Raw genomic sequence first — 19522 nt, forward strand, 5'->3', positions numbered from 1 at the left:
AATACACATTCATGATGAAAACTCTGAGCAGGAATAGAAGACAACATCTTAGATCTGATAAAAAAAATCTACAAAAAACATAGCTAACATTACACTCAATGGTGAAAGACTAATGCTTTCCATCTAAAATCAAGAACAAGACAAGGATGTCTGCTCTCATTACTTCTAAATATTGTACTGGAGTTCCTAACCAGTGCAAAAGGCAAGTAAAATAAGTAAAAGGCATTCAGACTGAAAAGGAAAAATGTAAAATTGTCTGTTTGCAGAAAACATAATGGTCTACATAAAAAAAAAATCCCAAAGAATCTACAAAAAACCTACTAAAACTAATGAGTTCAGCAAGTGTACAATATGCAAAAATCAACTATATTTCTATACACTAGCAATGAACAGATACTGAAGTTTTTTAATGTATCATTTACAGTGGCATCAAAATACACGAAATACTTAGGGATACAATTAACAAAATATGTTACAAGATCTGAAAACTACACAATATGCTAAGAGAAGTTAACTAAGAGTAATAAGTGGGCAGATAGCCCACATTCATGGATCAAAACTCTCAATATTGTTAAGATGCTGGCTGTCCTGAAATTGATCTATAAAGTCAATGCAATCCCAATGAAAGTCCCGTCATACCTTTTTGTTGAGCTTGACAAGCTGATAATAAAATTCATATGAAAGTGCAAAGGAAGTCAAGTTGCCAAAATAATCTTGAAAAAGAAGAACAAAGTTGGAAGACTCACACTTCTCAATTTCAAAACTTGCTACAGGAACCAGCCCGGTGGCATAGCAGTTAAGTGTGCATGCTCCGCTGCAGCGGCCCAGGGTTCGTAGGCCCGGAGCCCGGGTGCGCACCGACACAGCGCTTGTCAAGCCATGCTGTGGCTGCATCCCATATAAAGTAGAGGAAATGGGCAGGGATGTTAGCCCAGAGCTAATCTTCCTCACAAAAAAAAAAAAAAAAACTTGCTACAAAGCTACAGCAATCAAGAGAATGTGAAATGGGCCTAAGGATAGACATCTAGATCAATGGAACAGAACTGAGAGTCCAGAAATAATTTTATGGTCAAGTGATTTTAAACCAAGGTACCAAGGTAATTCAATGTGGTAAATGTTCTAAAATTGACTGTGTGATTGTAGCACAACTCTATGAATATACTAAAAACTACCAAATTATATATTTCAAATGGGTAAATTGTGTGGTATGGGAATTAGATCTCAATAAAGTTATTATAGTAGTTCCCCGTTATTCACAGGGGCTCCGTTCCAAGACCTCCAGTGGATGCCTGAAACCACAGATAGTACCGAATCCTATACATACTATGTTTTTTTCCTAACTAACAGGCTAACAGGCAGGTAGCATATACAGTATGGATATGCTGGACAAAGGGATGATTCACGTCCTGGGTGGGACGGAGCGGGATGGTGCAAGATTTCATCACACAACTCAGAATAGTGTGCAATTTAAAACTTATGAATTGTTTTATTTCTGGAATTTTTCATTTAATCTTTTCAGACAGCAGTTGTCCGCAGGTAACTAAAACTGCAGAAAGCAAAACCACTGATAAGGGGGGAGTACTATTATTTATATAAAAACAAAAAAGAGACAAAAGTTAGAGGAACTGTCAGATTGGAGGAGACCAAAGAGACATAACAACTAAATGCAATATGGGATCCTGGACTAGAGTCTGGAACAGAATAAGGACATTAAGGGGACACTTGCCAAATCCGAATAAAGTTTTCAATTTAATTAATAGTATTGTACTAATTTTAATTTCCAGTTTTGATCACTGTGCCAAGAGTACGTAAGATGTTAGCATTAAGGGAAACTGGGTGAAGGGTACTCTCTATAATATCTTTGCAACTCTACTGTAAGTCTTAAATTATTTCAAAATAAAAAGTTTTTTTAAAAAAATGTAATGAGATATCACCACACACTTAACAGAATGGCTAAAATTTTAAAGACGAACAATTTCAAGTGCTGATGAGGATTTAGAGTAACTGGAAATCTCATGCTTTGCGAGTGGGAATGCAAAATGGCACAACCTCTTTGGAAAAAGGTCTAGCAGTTTCTTACAATTAAATATACACGTACTATACATCCCAGAAATTCCATTCCCAGGCATTTACTTAAGAGAAATGAAAACTTATGTTCACACAAAGACCTGTAAGTGAATGCTTATAACAGCTTTATTCATAATAGCCTTAAACTGTAAACAACCCAAACGTCCATCAACTGGTAAATGGATAAACACTTGTGGAATAAACTACTGACACATGCAAAACATGGATAAATCTCAAAAACACTATACTAAGAGACAAATGTCAGACACAAAAGGCAATACTATTGTGTCAGAGTGCAGATCACAGTTCGGCAAGGGTAGAGTTGGATAAGTTGGAAATGTTCTATATCTTGATTGTAGCAGTGGTTATTAGAATCAGTTGTCAAAACTCACTGAACAATACACCTAAAAAGGATGAATTTTACTGTACCCAAGTTGTATTTCAACAAATGTGTCTCACCAACATAAAAAACAAACATAAATCTAACGGGGGCAAATACAATACGTAAAAGAAATACAAATACTTAATCAAACATATGTGAAGAAATGTTTAATCTCACTATTAATCAATTAGAACTACGAGATACTTTTGCTATCTTTCCAAATGGTTAAGTACTTTATTTTTTTAATTTTATTTTTATTGACTTTTTTTTCTCTTGGGGTACAGATTTTTAAAATTTTAACATATGATAGATTCTTATAACACCACCAGAATCAGGATACAGAACAGTTCCATCACCCTAAAGCTCCATCATGCTCTTTATAGTTACTCCCTCTCCTCAGCTGTAACCCCTGGCAACCACTGATTTGCTTTCCATCCCTATAGTTTTGTCATTTTAAGAACATACATGCATGTAACCTTTAAAGAAGGGCTTCTTTCACTTAGCAAAATTCCTTTGAGAGTCTTCCAAGTTGTTTTATACATCAATAGTTCATTCTTTTTTTTTCTTTTGGTGAGAAACACTGGCCCTGAGCTAACACCTGTTGCCAATCTTCCTCTTTTTATTTTTTATTTTTATTTTTACTTTTTTGGTGAGGAAGATTAGCCCCGAGCTAACACCTGTTGCCAATCCTCCTCTTTTTGCTGAGGAAGATTGGCCCTGGGCTATCATCCAGGCCCATCTTCCTCTACTTGATATGTGGGATGCCTGCCACAGCATGGCTTGATGAGTGGTGTAGGTCCACACCCAGGATCAGAACTCACGAACCCAGGCCACCAAAGTGGAGTGCGCTGAATTCAACCACTACACCACCAGGCCAGGTCCCCATTCTTTTTTATTGCTGAGTAGCATCCTATTGTATAGATGTACTATGGTTTGTTTATCCAATCACCCAGGGAAAGACATTAGAACATAACTAGTTTTGTTACAGGAACTTGAATAAAAAACTTTAATGAATAAAGAACTGAGAAAGGAAACAGATTTTAAGTGTAGTACAAATGATAAAAATGAGAGATATTTACTTGAAAAGGGTTGATGCTACGTTACAATTGTATGGGTAACAGATTTTGATATTTTATTAGTAACTGCTTTCCCTTATAAAGAGATCTTCCTTAGAGAGCTAAGGCTGAAGATTCAATTTCTTTAATTTCTTTGTAATAAAAGATGAAAGATAGAACAGGAGAAAGTAGAATAGCCAGCAGCTGAATTAAAAGTTAGCCAACATAGAGTAGAGAGGTCATATGATCTTGGTCATCACATGACATCACTGCTCTTTACTACATACTTCAAATATAATAGAAAAATTATGTTCCCTCCCTCTCTAAAATATAACAGCCACAAACAAAACAAATTGATATTCTTTAAGTGATGAGTTTACTTGCTTTGAAAATACCATTAAAAGAGTTCTACTGTATTTGGTAAAACAGCACACCTTTTCTATTTCATGGCATGACTGTAGCATTAAACAAGCAAACTAAACATTACCACTAAAAAGGAAAGTCTCAAAAAAGTTGGTTCCAATTCTAGAACAATATTTTATAATTCAATAACCTATACTTATCTACTCACTTCCACCAATTAAACACATACAGAACACCATAATTGTTATTATCTGAACCGGAAATAATCTTAGAAATAATCCTAAAAAGTTCTAGGAAATTATTCTATTCCAGAGTTTCCCATAGTTTCAGTCATTTAAGCACCTCCTTTGTGGTACCTGGTATGTTTCTATCAATTCACATTTTAAATTTACTGTAGCAAAGACTGGCTGGATGCTTATCAAGCTCATGTCCTCCTCCTGGGTATAAAGAAACTTAAACTTCCCAGCCCCCCAAGGAGTTAGGTTAGAACCTTATAACTAGGTCTAAACAATGGAACAAAGACAAAAGTGATATTCCTTCACTTCTGGGACAAGACTCAACAAAATTTTCAACTTTTTATCCCACCCTCGGACCTTGTCTGCATAGCTTAAAGGAAAGGACTCCTAAATGGAGGAGTGACACAATGGAAGAGACCTGGATTCCTGAGTCACCTCATGGAGAAGAACCATCCAAACAGCATCAGAATGTGACATCAGTGAGAAGTAAACTTACACAGCCTTAAGCCTCTGAGAATTGGGGGTTGTTTGTTACAGCACTTATCATTAAATGTCTGGACTAATACCCTTACTTTACATGGAAATGTTACAGTACTACCCATAAATGGAAAACCAGTATTTTTCTAAAATACATTGAAATAAACATTTAACTTTTAAAATAAGAAATGTTTATCTATGTATCACCGAAAATCACCTCATCTATCAAGAGAGTAAGAGTTCCAGTCCTCAAAACTGTGCGGAAAGTATTTATGAGGTAAAGATAAGACAGGAATAAATCTTTTAGTAAGAAAAGAGTTATCTCATTAATTTAAGTGGGCTTCAAACATATCTTTTCTAGAAAGCGTTTTGTTTTTTTTTTTTTTTTTTTGGTGAGGAAGATTAGCCCTGAGCTAACATCTGTTGCCAATCCTCCTCTTTTTGCTGAGGAAGGTTACCCTTGGGCTAATATCCATGCCCATCTTCCTCCACTTTATATGGGACGCCGCCACAGCATGGCTTGACAGGTGGTGTGTTGGTGCGCGCCCGGGATCCAAACCGGCGAACCCTGGGCCGCCAAAGTGGAAAGTGCGAACTTAACTACTATGCCACTGGGTTGGCCCCTCTAAAAAACCGTTTTTATCAAAGAATCAAAAAGACAAAACTTAAGAACTCTAATAACTTAGGGGCCGGCCCCGTGGCGTAGCGGTTAAGTGCGTGTGCTCTGCTGCTGGCGGCCTGGGTTCAGTTCCCAGGCACGCACTGACACACCGTTTGTCAGGCCATGCTGTGGCAGCATCCCATATAAAGTGGAGGAAGATAGGCACAAATGCTAGCCCAGGGCCAGTCTTCCTCAGCAAAAAGAGGAGGACTGTCATGGATGTTTGCTCAGGGCTGATCTTCCTCACTGTTATGAGAGGTTCGGGGATTCGATCGGAGATGTAAAAGACACTTTCCACTCCAAACAAATGGACTGGAGGTATATTTTATTATATAGAGGATAGTAAAGGTGACAGTCTGCAAACAGATCCAAATAGGTCAAATATTAAGAGGGAAAAAAACATCAGCCCGACTGGAAAGGGAAAACACCCACATCGGCTGAAGAGAAATGACACAAATCAACCGGAAAGAGAAACACCAGGTTAACCGAAAAGAGAACACATCAAATCAATTACTTCACATCAAATCAATTACTTCACATCAAATCAGTTACTCACAACATCCACGCCCCACTGCCGGGAGAGCCCTGTCAATCGACGCGGCTGGGCAAGGATCACACGTCCTGGGCAAGGTGTCCCTTCCACAGGTGGAACTCTCACCAGGGCTCAGTTTCCAGCAGTTTTTATACCATCAGTAATTTTCAGAGTAAGCAATTACAGAGTTTGCAGAGCAAGCATTTAGTGTTTCCATGCACAAATGGTTATGAGTGGTGTACGTGCACTGAGCCCCCTGGCTAACGTCCCAGCCCAGTAGTTGTGTACGTGCATTGTTTTCTTTGGTTATCGTCTCAGCCCGGCACAGATGGCCAGTCCATTCCGGGCTACGATGCTCCAAGAGCCTTGAAATGTTACAACTTGCAACTCTCTCCGTGGGAGAAAGGCCAGTTCCCCGGGAAAAGGCCAGTTCCCACCACACAGAAAGCAGCTTTGTATTTCTTTTTTTTTTGTGCTGGTGGCTGTAGGTCAATGGAGCGGCCAAACATGGCTGTACTCATGTCAAGACACTCACACACACACACACACACACACACACACAAAAAAACTCTAATAACTTAATATCCAAAAAATCACCTGATTTCATCACTCAACTACAATAATGTATAACACCTAAACAACAACACGAAATTATATTTTAACCATTTTCATGGGTTTCTAATATTCATTTCTCATTTCTAATCAAACAATTTTCAAAAACCCATTACTTTGCTCTACTTTTATTCTTAGCTAAAAGCTAATCAGAGATCATCCTAACATATACAACAAGTTGCACAGAGCCTCTCTTTTCAAAGTGCTTGTTGTGTCATTTTTGGATCAAACATTTTTGAGAGCACATAATAGAAAGATAAATCAATATAATTCTGCAAGCTGCCAGAAAATTTCTTAGATTAGGTCTTTATTTTTCAAAGGAGTTCTTGCATTGTGCAGGTATATGGCATATATGAATTAAACACAACATCCCTTCCCACAGCTATTCCAGATCACTTATTTTAAAGATGTCTTACTAGTTTAAAAAAAAAAAAAAACTTGTAATAAGGGTTTTATTATTTTTACCAGGAAATTTGTAAAATTCTAACTACTAGAATTTTAGTTTGAGTAAAAATTTGCCAATATGAGCTCTTCTCTGCAACTGAGCTATCATCAGAGGGTGGAAAATTTGTAATAAAAATAAATGAATAGCACTCTGAAGAAGAAAGGGTTTCTAATCTGTTATATTTATTATCAAAATACCTCTTTTGCATTAAGCTACACAAAAAGACACCTTGCCTTACAGACTATGATTCCCACTTCTTTCTACTCCCCATTCTTTTTAAAAGTTAAAAATAATTTAGCTTCTTTTAAAAACAACAAATCAATGGAAATAACATACTTATCAGATTTCCTTTTGCATCCCTGAGAGGAGCACCACCTCCACCTTTCCCCCAGGGGTTATAACTTCTCATTTCAGCTTCTAATTTAGCTTCGTATTCTTCTTTTTCTTCACGTTCTTTCTTCCTTCTTTCTTCTCTTTCCTGAATCTTGACAACATAAGAAACATTCATAATAAGTGCTGACAAGTATTCTGATACAAAAAGTTAATTTTCATATCAGATTTTATTTTATTTTTCTTATTAGAGGAAAAACTGGAGATTTTTTTTTTAGTATGCTCACAATAAAACTTAAAATCGCCAAGTATATGTACTATCCAATTTAAAAACATTTCAATGGCTGGAATACATAGCTGCTGCTCCCTACATCACACCACTAGAGTCCTTTCCAGCCACTGATGCCACTTTGGACTAAACCAAATCCTCCCTCCCACCCCCAACTTCTACGTGAGCCATTCTCTCCCTAAACTCACCAGTTCCATGGGGACCAATAAGATCTCCCCACTTTCCTTTTTCATCTATCCTTTCATGGGACCTGGCCAGCCACAAACTACCCCCTACACGTCACCAGACCTACTCTACCCGGGGCAAACTCCATTCCCAGAATGCAAAGAGGTTAAAGGTTCACAGCTCATTGGAGAATGCTGGACTACTTTAAGTAAAATTTTATGAAAGTATACCAAACAAATACAGTCTTATCATTATCAAGTATAAGGACAGGACTGTCTCTAGAGACATACAGATAAGCAATGAACAACTATCTCTGTTTTGGAAAGCTACTTTTAAAATCATAACCATACGCATGGAAAATTCAAGCAACCACTCCAGCAAGGCCAAGAAAGTCATCACATACATAAAATAAAATTCTAGAGTTAGGAAATCTAGTTTTGTCAGTGGTATTTTTAATATGCTCATTTGAAAACAGATAAATTCAGTCTTTTATTTGTAGAATCCTAACATACAAAAAATAATGTTGGTAATTCTATAATTTAAAAAAAGTCATCTTTCAAGGAGGTTGTATGTAAAAACTGAACAAAAGGAGCTTTAGAAGAAATCCAAGTGGACTTTATAAAAAAAGTACCTCAGATGGACACATACCTACCAAGAGTTTCAGGGTCCTCTCAGAGACATGGGTATTCCCCCCAAAAAAGCCACACATTTGATACAGTTACTGTTAAGTAAACTCTTTTCAAACATTACAAACTACAACAGGAACCCATTATTCTCCTCCCTAAAAGTTCTACCTCTTTTTTGCCTATCTTATTCTCCTACATTACAACACTCAGAATCATTTTTTTTTTTTTTCCAAATCTTTTATGTATTTATTTATTTGATTTTTTGATGGGGAAGATCAGCCCTGAGCTAACATCTGTTGCCAATCCTCCTCTTTTCGCTGAGGAAGGTTACCCCTGGGCTAACATCTATGCCCATCTTCCTCCACTTTATATGGGACGCCGCCACAGCATGGCTTGACAAGCAGTGCGTCGGTGCACGCCCAGGATCCAAACCCGCGAACCCCAGGCCGCCAAAGTGAAGCAGGCGCACTTAACTGCTTGCACCACCGGGCCGGCCCCTCAGAATCATCTTCAAGCCCTCTGTTCTTTCTCATTCCCTATATCTAAGTCCTATCAACGAAACTCCAGGGATTGTCTCTTGGACGTCCTCCTCATCTTCTCCATCTGGTTCAAGGCCTCATTACCTCCCGAATGGACCACCTCAACAGTTTACTAAAAGGTTTTTCTCCCACATCTCTTTCCCAATTGTCTACATCACAACCAGATATCTTCCTAAAAGCCAAATCTGCTCACATCAACTATTCCTTTCACTCTCTGGCTTAAAATTTCTTCCCTTTGGCTGTCCATAACGAGATGAAATTGAAAACCCCTTATTAGCTATTCCTTCACAATCCAGCACAATCTAACACTCCAGCCTCTTTGCCCACATCAATTCCATTCTCTGAATAACCAGGAATTTCAAATCTATTCATTGTATATAACATGCAGCTCAAATATCAACAACCACGTGAAGCCCCCTTAACTGCCCAGGCAATTATTCTCCCTACCCTATGCTTCCAACAGCATTCTAGTCTATCTACATTAAAACTTATCATATTGAATTATAAATAACAGTAGTTTTGTCCTCTGCCAAACTCTTAAGTTCTAAGGGACCACTGTGCTAACACATAAGATGTTCAACATTAAATGAACAAATGAATAAATGAATGAATGAATGAATACCTGCTTCTGCAAAGCTTCTTGGTAAGACTGAAGTGACTGTTTTGAAGGCTTTGGTTTATCTTCAAAAAACAATCCTGAATTTATTGCTCGATCACTTGTAATTTTCAGTTCATTCTGTCTAACTGTATTCCTACATCAAACACACAATTAATAATTTGAATCCATTTATGACTCAGCAAGAAGAAAAGGCAACACTCCTTTGAAATAGCATGACATATAAGTACATTTAAAAACAAGCAAAGATATTTCTCTGTAGGTCAAAGAGAAATCCTTAAGTAAATGACCCCTTCCTAAGCTGTTTCCTCTGTCTCTGCTTTCACAATTCATGGAATTTTCAAATTTACTGGATCTCTTTCTTGATCTAGGTGGCAGTTACAAGGCGGGGACAATACTTGGTGATAATTCATTAAATTAAGCAGTATACATATGACGTAGGCACTTTTCGGAATGCATAGAAATAACACAGAAGTCCATCAAATAATATCATAACTAACGATTTACTTAAGAAATGTACTCCAATATAAAATAATAACTTCCTAGCCACTTCAAGAATAAAACAATATAATTACAGTAAAAAGTCTAACTGTCCCAAATAAATAAAAATTTCTAAAAAACTTACCAGGAAGCAAAAAAGGAAAAATTTAAAACATATTTTGATTACATAAATCTCAACCAATAAAGTGCTATTTGTCTTAAATACAACACATGTTAAAGTATAGGAACGCAGCCACTTTGAAGAAAACAATACATTTAAAAAATCTGAATTATAAAAGATAAACTCAAATATTAGTTTTATAATAAAATTACAATTATAAAAAAGAGACTACAAAAGACTTCTCATCTCCAAAAACATCATCAGCACTTTAAATAATGAGTTCCCTTTGTGTATTTAACTTATCCAATTTATTTACAATGTTTTATTAAGATAAACAGATGTTTGTGTATACTGTCACAGTGGATTATGAGTGGGTAAAAGGGAAGACGAAGAGAACCAGAGCAAATAGTAATGGTCTAAGAGACCTTATACTTTTTCAGAGCAAGGGGGCTCTGCATGTGGAAATGAATAAAGAAGGTTGAGAGGGCTTATCTGAGTAAATTCAATCTCTCAAAACAAATTAGCTATAAATCACACGTGGGTAGATTCTCTCAGTATCTATTTCACTCATCTTTCTTCCTATCTTTAACCCCTGACTCAAGGACCCCAATTCTTGGCCTTTATTTATCAACTTCTCCCTGGCCCAAAGAGAGGATTTAGGGATGTAGGTACAGTCAGATCAGGATGGGAGGAAAGAGAGAAATAGTAGTGGTGGTAATTACACAACTCAATAATTTTCAGTAAACTTATGGAGTTGTGCAACCATCACCACAATCCAGTTTTGGAACTTTTCCATAACCCAAAAATATTCTTCATACTCATACTCAACCAATCCCTGTTCCCACCCCAGCCACAGCAATCACTAAGTAAGTGGCCTGCTTTCTGTCTCCATAGATTTGCTTTCTGAATATTTCATATAAATGGAACTATATGATATATATGGATTCTTTCACTTATAATATTATTGAGGTATGTCACAGCATGTATCAGTAGTTCATCCTTTTTTTTTTATTATTTTTTTTATTTTTTTGTGTGTGAGGAAGATCAGCCCTGAGCTAACATCCATGCTAATCCTCCTCTTTTTGCTGAGGAAAACCGGCTCTGAGCTAACATCTATTGCCAATCCTCCTCCTTTTTTCCCCCAAAGCCCCAGTAGATAGTTGTATGTCATAGTTGCACATCCTTCTAGTTGCTGTATGTGGAACGTGGCCTCAGCATGGCCGGAGAAGCGGAGCGTCGGTGTGTGCCCGGGATCCAAACCCGGGCCGCCAGTAGCGGAGTGCACGCATTTAACCGCTAAGCCATCGGGCCAGCCCCATTCTTTTTTATTGCTAAATAGTATTTCATTGTATGGATATAACATATTTTGTTTATCCACTTAGCAGCTGATAGACATTTGAATTGTTTATACTTTTTGGCTGTCATGAATAATATGTGAATATGCAAATATGAGCATTTGCATACAAATCTTTGTGCATACATATATTTTCATTTCTCTTAAGTTTATGCTAGGAGTGGAACTGCAGTGTTTTATGGTAAGTATATGTTTAACTTTTTAAGAAATTGCCATTTCCTGCAACTACTTTTTATACATCAATTTTGTATTCAGCAATTCTGCTAAAACTCCTATTAATTCTAATATTTTATCTGTACATTCTTTTGCAAATAATATCAGTTTTTTCTCTTCCTTTCTAATCCTTGTACCTATCTTCCTTCCTTTCTTTCTTATTTATTTTTGACCTTGCTGCATTTTGGGCCCCAAAAGGAAATGGTGATAATAAGAACACTAGTCTTACTCTCAATTTCAAAAAGAATGTTTTAAACATATCACCTTTAAGTAAAATATATGATGTAGGTTTTTCATGTTTATAGTTTCTCAGGTTAAGTAGGTTCCCCTCTCACCTATTTTGTTAAGTTTTTAATCACTAATGGATACTGAATTTTATTAATGTTTTCTCTGTATCTATTGAAATGATCATACAGCTTTCTTCTTTATTCAGTTAATATGGTACATTACAGTAATTGATTTTACAATAATAATATTGATGTCTAACACCAATTTGTATTTAGTATATATCAGACACTGTTCTAGACACTTTACATATTTGAATTCATTCAATCTTCAGAAAACCTCTATGAGTTGATACCATTATTATTCCAATTAACAAACAAGAAATAGAAGTTAAGAAACATGCCTCAAGCTAATTAGTAAAACCAGGATTCAAAACAATGTACTCTGCCTGCCAAGTCCATACTCTTTAATTGATATGCACTACTACATTTAGTCACCCTACTTTCCAGAATAATTCCAAATTGGGATGAAATATCCTTTTCTACATTATGAGATTCAGTTTTATGATTCTTGTATCTACGTTTATGAGTGAGATTAGCCTGTAATTTCCCATTCTCATATTGGCCTTGTCAGGCTTTAGTATCAGGATTAGTCTATTAATAGTAGCTGTGGAGTCATCCCTCTTGTTCTAGACTCTGTATTAGTCTGTGTAAGATTAACTTTTTTCCTTGAATGTTTGGTATAATTCACCAGTCCATCGAAACCTGGAGTGTGTAGGAAGATTTGAAAATTATGACCCAATTTTTTTTTAACAGTTTTGATATTATCCAGGTTTTCTATTTCTTCTTGAGTCCGTTTTAAGTTAAATTTTAATAGGAATTTTTCTTCTTCACTTTAATTTTCAAATTCATTGACATAAAATTGTTCATAATATATCCTCATTGTCTTTTTAAGGTTAATTACAACTACAGTGACAATTTTTTCATTCTTAATATTTATTTATACCTCTCGCTCTTTTTTTTTTTTTTTAACCTCAACAGAGAACTATTTTATTAGTCTTTTCAAGGAACCTACTTCAGACTCTGTTGATCCTCTATACTGAATGTTTCTATTTCATTAATTTTTGTTCTTTTCTGTATTATTTTTTTCCTTGCTTCTTTGGGTTTACTTTGCTGTTCTTTTTCTCACTTTTTAGATGCCTGATCATTATTTTATCTTTCATCCCATTTTATGTTTTCTAATTTGTTCCTTGTTTTCTAATTTCTAAAATATGGAGTTTTTTTAGTTATCTTTAAAATTGATTTCTACCTTAAGTGGTGCATAGGATGTGAGTCCACTGAAATTTATTAAGACTTCAAGGACTAGGATGTGATGACTTTTATAAATATTCCTATGAGATCAGCAAAAACAGATATTCTGAAGTTTGGGGTGTATTTCTATACATTTTCATTAGAATAAGCTTGTTAATTATGTTAAGTGAATTCTTCTATAACCTTACTGATTATTTTCTGCTTTATCACTTATGGAAAGAAGTGATCAAGTCTCACACTAGGATTCTGTATTTGTCTATTTTACCTGTAATTCTTTAAAATCTTGCTTTATAAATATTTTGAGACCATGTTTTCAGGTGCATAAAATTTTTTGTTATCCTGTTAAAATACTTTATTTTAATTCATATTCTCCTAGGATATCTCTATCATTTTACTTTCAACTTTTCTACATCATTTTTTAAATATATGTCTTATAAGCAACACGTACCTAGGTTTGCTTTTGTATCTAGTATGACAAGGTTTCTCTTTGAACTAGATACTTAACGATTTACTAATATCAAATTTAAGTTTGCCATTTAATTTGGACTTATAATCAGGTTAAATAGGCTGCTTAAACCTTTCTGTTTCTTTTTCTTCTCATTTTTTGCCTCCTTTTTGATTTTTTTTTCCTCTAGGACACTAGTAAATTGCACCTTTTGTCCACCATATACTTTTAATGGTTAACCTAGAAATAAAATACCCATATTTAACTTATCAAGGACTAAAGCTGTTCAAAATCTTTACCATCCTCCCAAATGATATAAAGATTTTTAAACACATTAACTCCATTTAACCCCTTCCAAATTATATGCTATTTCTATTCATTATTCTTAATTTTACTTACTTTTAAACTCATAATAATTTTACATAGATAATATTTATTTACTTCCACCCATGTATTTATCACTTTTTTTCCTTTCCACTCCTTCATGCAACATAGACATTCCATCTGTGACCCCTTTCCTTCCGTATTTAGAATTTCATTTACTGAGGGTCTGCTAGTGGCAAATTGGGTTGATTCTCTTGAAATATTTTTATTTTAATCTCATTCATGAAAAATAACTTTGCTGAGTATAGAATGATCTCAACACACTGACAGTATCTTTAGTTATCTTCTGAATTCCTTCCTAGAGTTCTTTTGAAAGTAATGTCTTCTCTCTCTGGCTGATTTTAAGCTCCTCTGTATTTCTTTTATGTTCTGAAGTTTTACTATGATTGTCTTGGTATGGACTTGTTTTATTTATCCTGTTTGAGAGGTGCTGGGCTTTTAGAATCCATAGATGAGAATCATTAATCAACTGTAGAAAATTTTAAGATATCATCTCTTCAAATATTTCTTTTGTCCTTTTCCTCTCACTTTTTCTAGAATTCCAATTAGATACAGTTAGACCTTTTTACTTCCATCATTTTTACCCTCTTTTTCATATTTTCCATGTCTTTTTCTCTTGTTCTGGATAATTTCTTCAGATCTACTAGTTCAGAGGTTCTCAAACTTTATATATAGAGTACATCAGAGTCACATGGAAAGCTTGTTGAAACAGAAATTGTTGGGCCCCACCACAGTGTTTCTGATTCATAGGTGGGGTGGAGCCTGAGAGTCTGCATTGCTAACATGTTCCCATGATGCTGCTATTCTAGGGACCACACTTCGAAAACCATTGTTCTAGTTCATTTCTCGCTTCACATATGTCAAATCTGGTATTAAGGCCTGTCCATTGAGTTCATACTTTCAATTATTTAAAAATTCTTCTAAAATATCTACGTAGTTCTATTTCAAATCTGATTGGTCATTCTTCATAGCTTCTTATGCCCTGATATAAACATGATCAATATGAGCATTTTATATTTTGTCTAGTAATTCCTAATCTGAGATCTTTGTTGGTCTGTTTTTGCAAGTCTATTCCCACTCACGGTTTATTTCCTTGTATAGTTTACGAGTTCTGAATGTGAACTTCACATATTGCTTGGGAAAGTATTTAAAGTTCCTTATCATCACTTTCTACCTTACCAATGGCTTTGGAAATTTCCCTTTTTTGTTACTCAGACACTGACAGCTTCCTTAACAATCTCTGTACTTTCTTCCCTTCTCTTAACCAAATCTGTATCATCCTCCTATAATTCTGTCCCTCATCAATTTTTCAATCATTTTTGCTTAAAGAGTGATACTGCTTTCACATTTTCAGAAATCAATTTTTCAAAGTGTACACAAAGGAAGTACACATAAAGAGCAAAGATAATCAGCATTCAAAACATAAAAATAAATGGAAAAAATATACAAACTTATAGACACTTTTCTCTTTTTTTTAACACTGAGTCATTACAGATTTTATTGATGGTACTGATGGAATAAGACTAGTAGAATCTCTAAAACCCTGCCCTGTTTATGGGGGCCTAGGATGGGAACTGTGCCAAAGACAGGAGGTTCTAAGTGCTGGGTAAAGTGGGAGCAGTGCTTTCCCAGCAAATACAACTTCCTCATTCTACCTTTCTTTCCTTTGTTTTCCTTTGTCCCAGGTGATCCCAGGCTCTCACTCCTCAGAGATCATGCAGACCATGAAGTGCACATAAAGCATAAAGATGCTGAGTCAAAGTTATTTTCATGCTGAGAAATGAGAGTGACAAAGTGGTTACTGAGGACAGTGCCAATAGCAAAGATGGAGGAGTAGATGTCACTGTCAAAGTCATGGGAGATAACTTGGTCTTCAGTGTAGCCACGTATGCCCATCAATGGTATCTGCTTATCTTTGGGAGGGGAGCCCTGTCACAGATCCTTTTGAGAATCTGATAAAAACTATCTACTTTCACGGCAAAAACATGTATATACAAAAATTATGCATTCAATTTCAAGGGGCTCATAACCTCTCTGAAACCTATACACCTAAGGTTAAGAAATCCCAAAGATCCTTTTCAACTCTAAAGTTCTATAATTTGGTCCTAAATACACTTCACTCACTAAAAAGAGAGTACTTGGGCAAATTTTAGAAAATAAATATGTTTAGAAAATAAACATATTTATTTAAAAATAATTCTAAATTCTTCTATTATCATAAATCATTACATTATAAATTTGATTAGTTTCCTAAAGTGTAGCTTGACCTGAATACTGATTACTTCTACAAATCTAATTGTTCATTCCATCAAAATCGACAGAATGTAAAGATTTGTATGCTAGCATTTCTTCTAATCAAAAAATGGTCTCAGTTGTGGCAGTCAGAATGATATTATAGAAAGAGATAAGGCTTTGAAGCCAGACAAAACTACTTTAGATGTCTACCTTCACTGTTTATTGACTGAGGACTTAGGCAAGTCACTTTATATAGCTAAGTCTCAATTTCTTCAATTGCAAACACTGAGACAGATATATATATACAATCTATATAAAGAACCTGATATGATAGTGGCACAAACTAGGTACTCAGTAAATTTAAATTGCTATTATTATTATGACTATTATTATTTTAGTAAATGTATACCCAATTTAGGACAATCAAAATTCTAAGGTACAAGTCACCAATGAGTGAATACAGCCTTGGGGATATGAGCAGCAGACTTTCAAGCCTCTTTACTACACCATTTCTACCCATGAATTAAGCAGTGTTAAAGTAATAAAACACATGGAAAAAAAGACAGATCATGTGGAAACCAAAATAGTTAATAGAATTACAGGTTCCTTTCACCTCTAATTAGGCTAAAATGTTTGGAAATTAATAAGTACATTGAAAAGTAATTGGTTTGAAAGAAATTTACGGCATCATTCCATTATTTGACTTTTATTATTATATCACAAGTTTACACTTTTTAATGTGGCATTTAGAAAAACAATAGAAAAGAGATAACTTACAAAACAACTTACACTAGGGATGGGAATCAGGATTAACTGTAAAGAGGCATAAGGGAGGGCCGGCCCCGTGGCTTAGTGGTTGGGTGCGTGCGCTCCGCTGCTGGCAGCCTGGGTTCGGATCCCGGGCGCGCACTGACACACTGCTTCTCCGGCCATGCTGAGGCCGGGTCCCACATACAGCAACTAGAAGGATGTGCAGCTATGACATAGAGCTATCTACTGGGGCTTTGGGGGAAAAAATAAATAAATAAAATTAAAAAAAAAAAAAAAGAGGCATAAGGGGTCTCGGTGGAGAGGTGAAAATGTTCTAAAACTGGAAAAACCTTCCATAATGGCAAAGTAAGGACCTTTGAAAATTTGCTACTCCATTAAAGTAATGAGAATGCTAAAAATTGCCAAAATCTACTTTCTCATAATTCTGGAAATTAATGAAAGTCTTGCAACAATCCAAGAAGAGTTTAAAAAAAAAAAAAAAGATTTTCATTAAAAACAGCAATCTTCACGGCACGTGAACCTGACCTTTCCCATTTGACTTCTCCCTATCTCCATTGAAGCCTTAAAATTTAACAGCCTCCAAAGATGAGAGCAGTGAAAACTAGCAGCCCAGCTGCCATTGGAGGGGTAGAATAGGTCTGGAGCTCCCCAAATAGCCAATCTCTAGAAAAATGTCACTTTTGACCTATCTGGCAGCTCCCTGGAAAAGCCCCACTCACAAGGCCTGCCTGCCTTTAACACAAACTCAGAGCTTGCTCAGTATGAACATCCTTATCACGAGGTATTTACAGAAAACAATCAGCAGCGACTGTTTAACATCCCAGTGATCTGAGACAGCAAAACCATAGAGCAAGCAAAAGGCTGACAAAAAAATCAAAAGAAAAATCTAGGGAATAACATATCCACAGGGGCTTGAGAAGGTCCAACATATTTCTGAGACTCTAGAAAGCCATATGCATGTGCAGAGATATGCGTATGCCCAGGAAAGCTCTCAGAACACACTAATCTCTCACCTCTGGCTGGCATTGAGGCTCTGTGATGGCAGGAAGTGAAGGTTAAAGCAGATTTGTAAACTGCCAGAGTACTGAAGGCATGCCCCAACACAAACACAGAACACTTGGCCAAGACTGGGAAACTTATTGGTTTACATCCTTTATGGAAATCTTTGCCCAACCATGAGCTAACTATTAAGCTATTCTAGCAAAGATGTCAGTAGCCACACATGACAAAGAATATAGACTTTACAGAATTAGTTCACAATAGTTACTTTAAAAAGAGCAACAACAACAAAAAACAACAAATGGCAATAAGAATAAGCCCCAAGGAGGGGAGAGAATCTAAATGCTCTGTTTCCAACAACAAAAAAAACAAATTAAGAGACTAGGAAAGAAACAGGGAAGAATGGACAATCACAGAAAAAAGAAATCAATCAATAGAAATTTTCACTGAGGAATACCAGATGTTGTACTTACTGAACAAAGAATTTGAATGAGGTATTAGAAATATATTGAAAGAACTGGAAAAAAAAAAAACAAACCATGTCCAAAGAATTAAAGGAAAGTATGAGAACAATGTTACACCACATAAAGACTATCAACAGAAATAGAAATTATTTTTTTAAAAAAGAACCAAATAGAAATTACATAGTTTAAAAGTACAATAATCGAAAAGAAAAATTCACTAGAGGGGCTCAACAACAGATTTTAGCAGGCAGAAGAAACAATCACTGAACTTAAAGATAAGTCAATTGAGATTATCCAGTCTGAGAAACAGAAAGAAAAACGAACAGAACTTCAGAGATGCTATGGGACACCATCAAATACACCAACATATACATAAGAACTCTCAAAAGAAAAGACAGAAAGCAACAAAAAAAAAATATCTGAATAAATAATAGCTAAAAATTTCCCAAATTTGATGAAAAATATTAATCAACACATCCAGGAGCTCATCAAACTCCAAGCAGGAAAGCTCAGAGATCCACACCTTTACACATCATAGTGAATCTGCCTACAGACAAAGATAAAGAGAGAATCTTGAAAGCAGCAAGAAAATAACAACTCATCACGGACAAGAGATCTTCAGCAAGATTAACGGCTCATCAGAAACCATGAAGGCCAGAAGGCAGCGAAATGATATAGTCAAAGTGCTGACAGAAAAATATCAACCAAGAATTCTATGCCCAGGAAAACTATTCTTCAAAAAATAAAAGCGAGGGGCTGGCCCCGTGGCCTGGTGGTTAAGTTCAGCACACTTCACTTCGGTGGCCCATATTTGGTTCCCAGGCGCAGACCTACACCACTTGTCGGTGGCCATGCTGTGGCAGCGACCCACGTACAAAATAGAGGATGACTGGCACAGATGCTAGCTCAGGGCAAATCTTCATCAAGCAAAAAGAGGAAGATTGACAACAGATGTTAGCTCAGGGCAAATCTTCCTCAGCAAAAAAAGTTAAAAAATAATGAAAGCGAAATTAGGACATTATTAAATAAAAACTCAGAGAAGTCATGACTAACAGACCTGTCCTATAAGAAATATCGAATGGAGCACTTCAGGTTGAAATGAAGAACACTTGACAGCAAACAGAGT

The 19522-nt window shown here is 35.8% G+C and overlaps 1 protein-coding gene across 6 annotated transcripts in view; it reads right to left on the bottom strand.

Annotated features, from left to right (window-relative positions):
- Positions 1–19522, bottom strand: part of CSPP1 (centrosome and spindle pole associated protein 1) — a 198077-nt gene that overhangs the window by 49180 nt on the left and 129375 nt on the right. For all 6 annotated transcript variants that reach the window (XM_087420484.1, XM_087420485.1, XM_087420483.1 and 3 more), the window contains 2 exons: positions 9402–9531; positions 7167–7314 (listed from right to left, as the gene is read on the bottom strand). In XM_087420484.1, the coding sequence (XP_087276610.1) occupies positions 7167–7314; positions 9402–9531 (278 nt within the window). The remainder of the gene's footprint in view (positions 1–7166; positions 7315–9401; positions 9532–19522) is intronic.

The sequence above is a fragment of the Ceratotherium simum genome, chromosome 31 (genome assembly GCF_057802395.1).
Source record: "Ceratotherium simum simum isolate JZ-2026a chromosome 31, ASM5780239v1, whole genome shotgun sequence".
Lineage (NCBI taxonomy): Eukaryota > Metazoa > Chordata > Mammalia > Perissodactyla > Rhinocerotidae > Ceratotherium > Ceratotherium simum.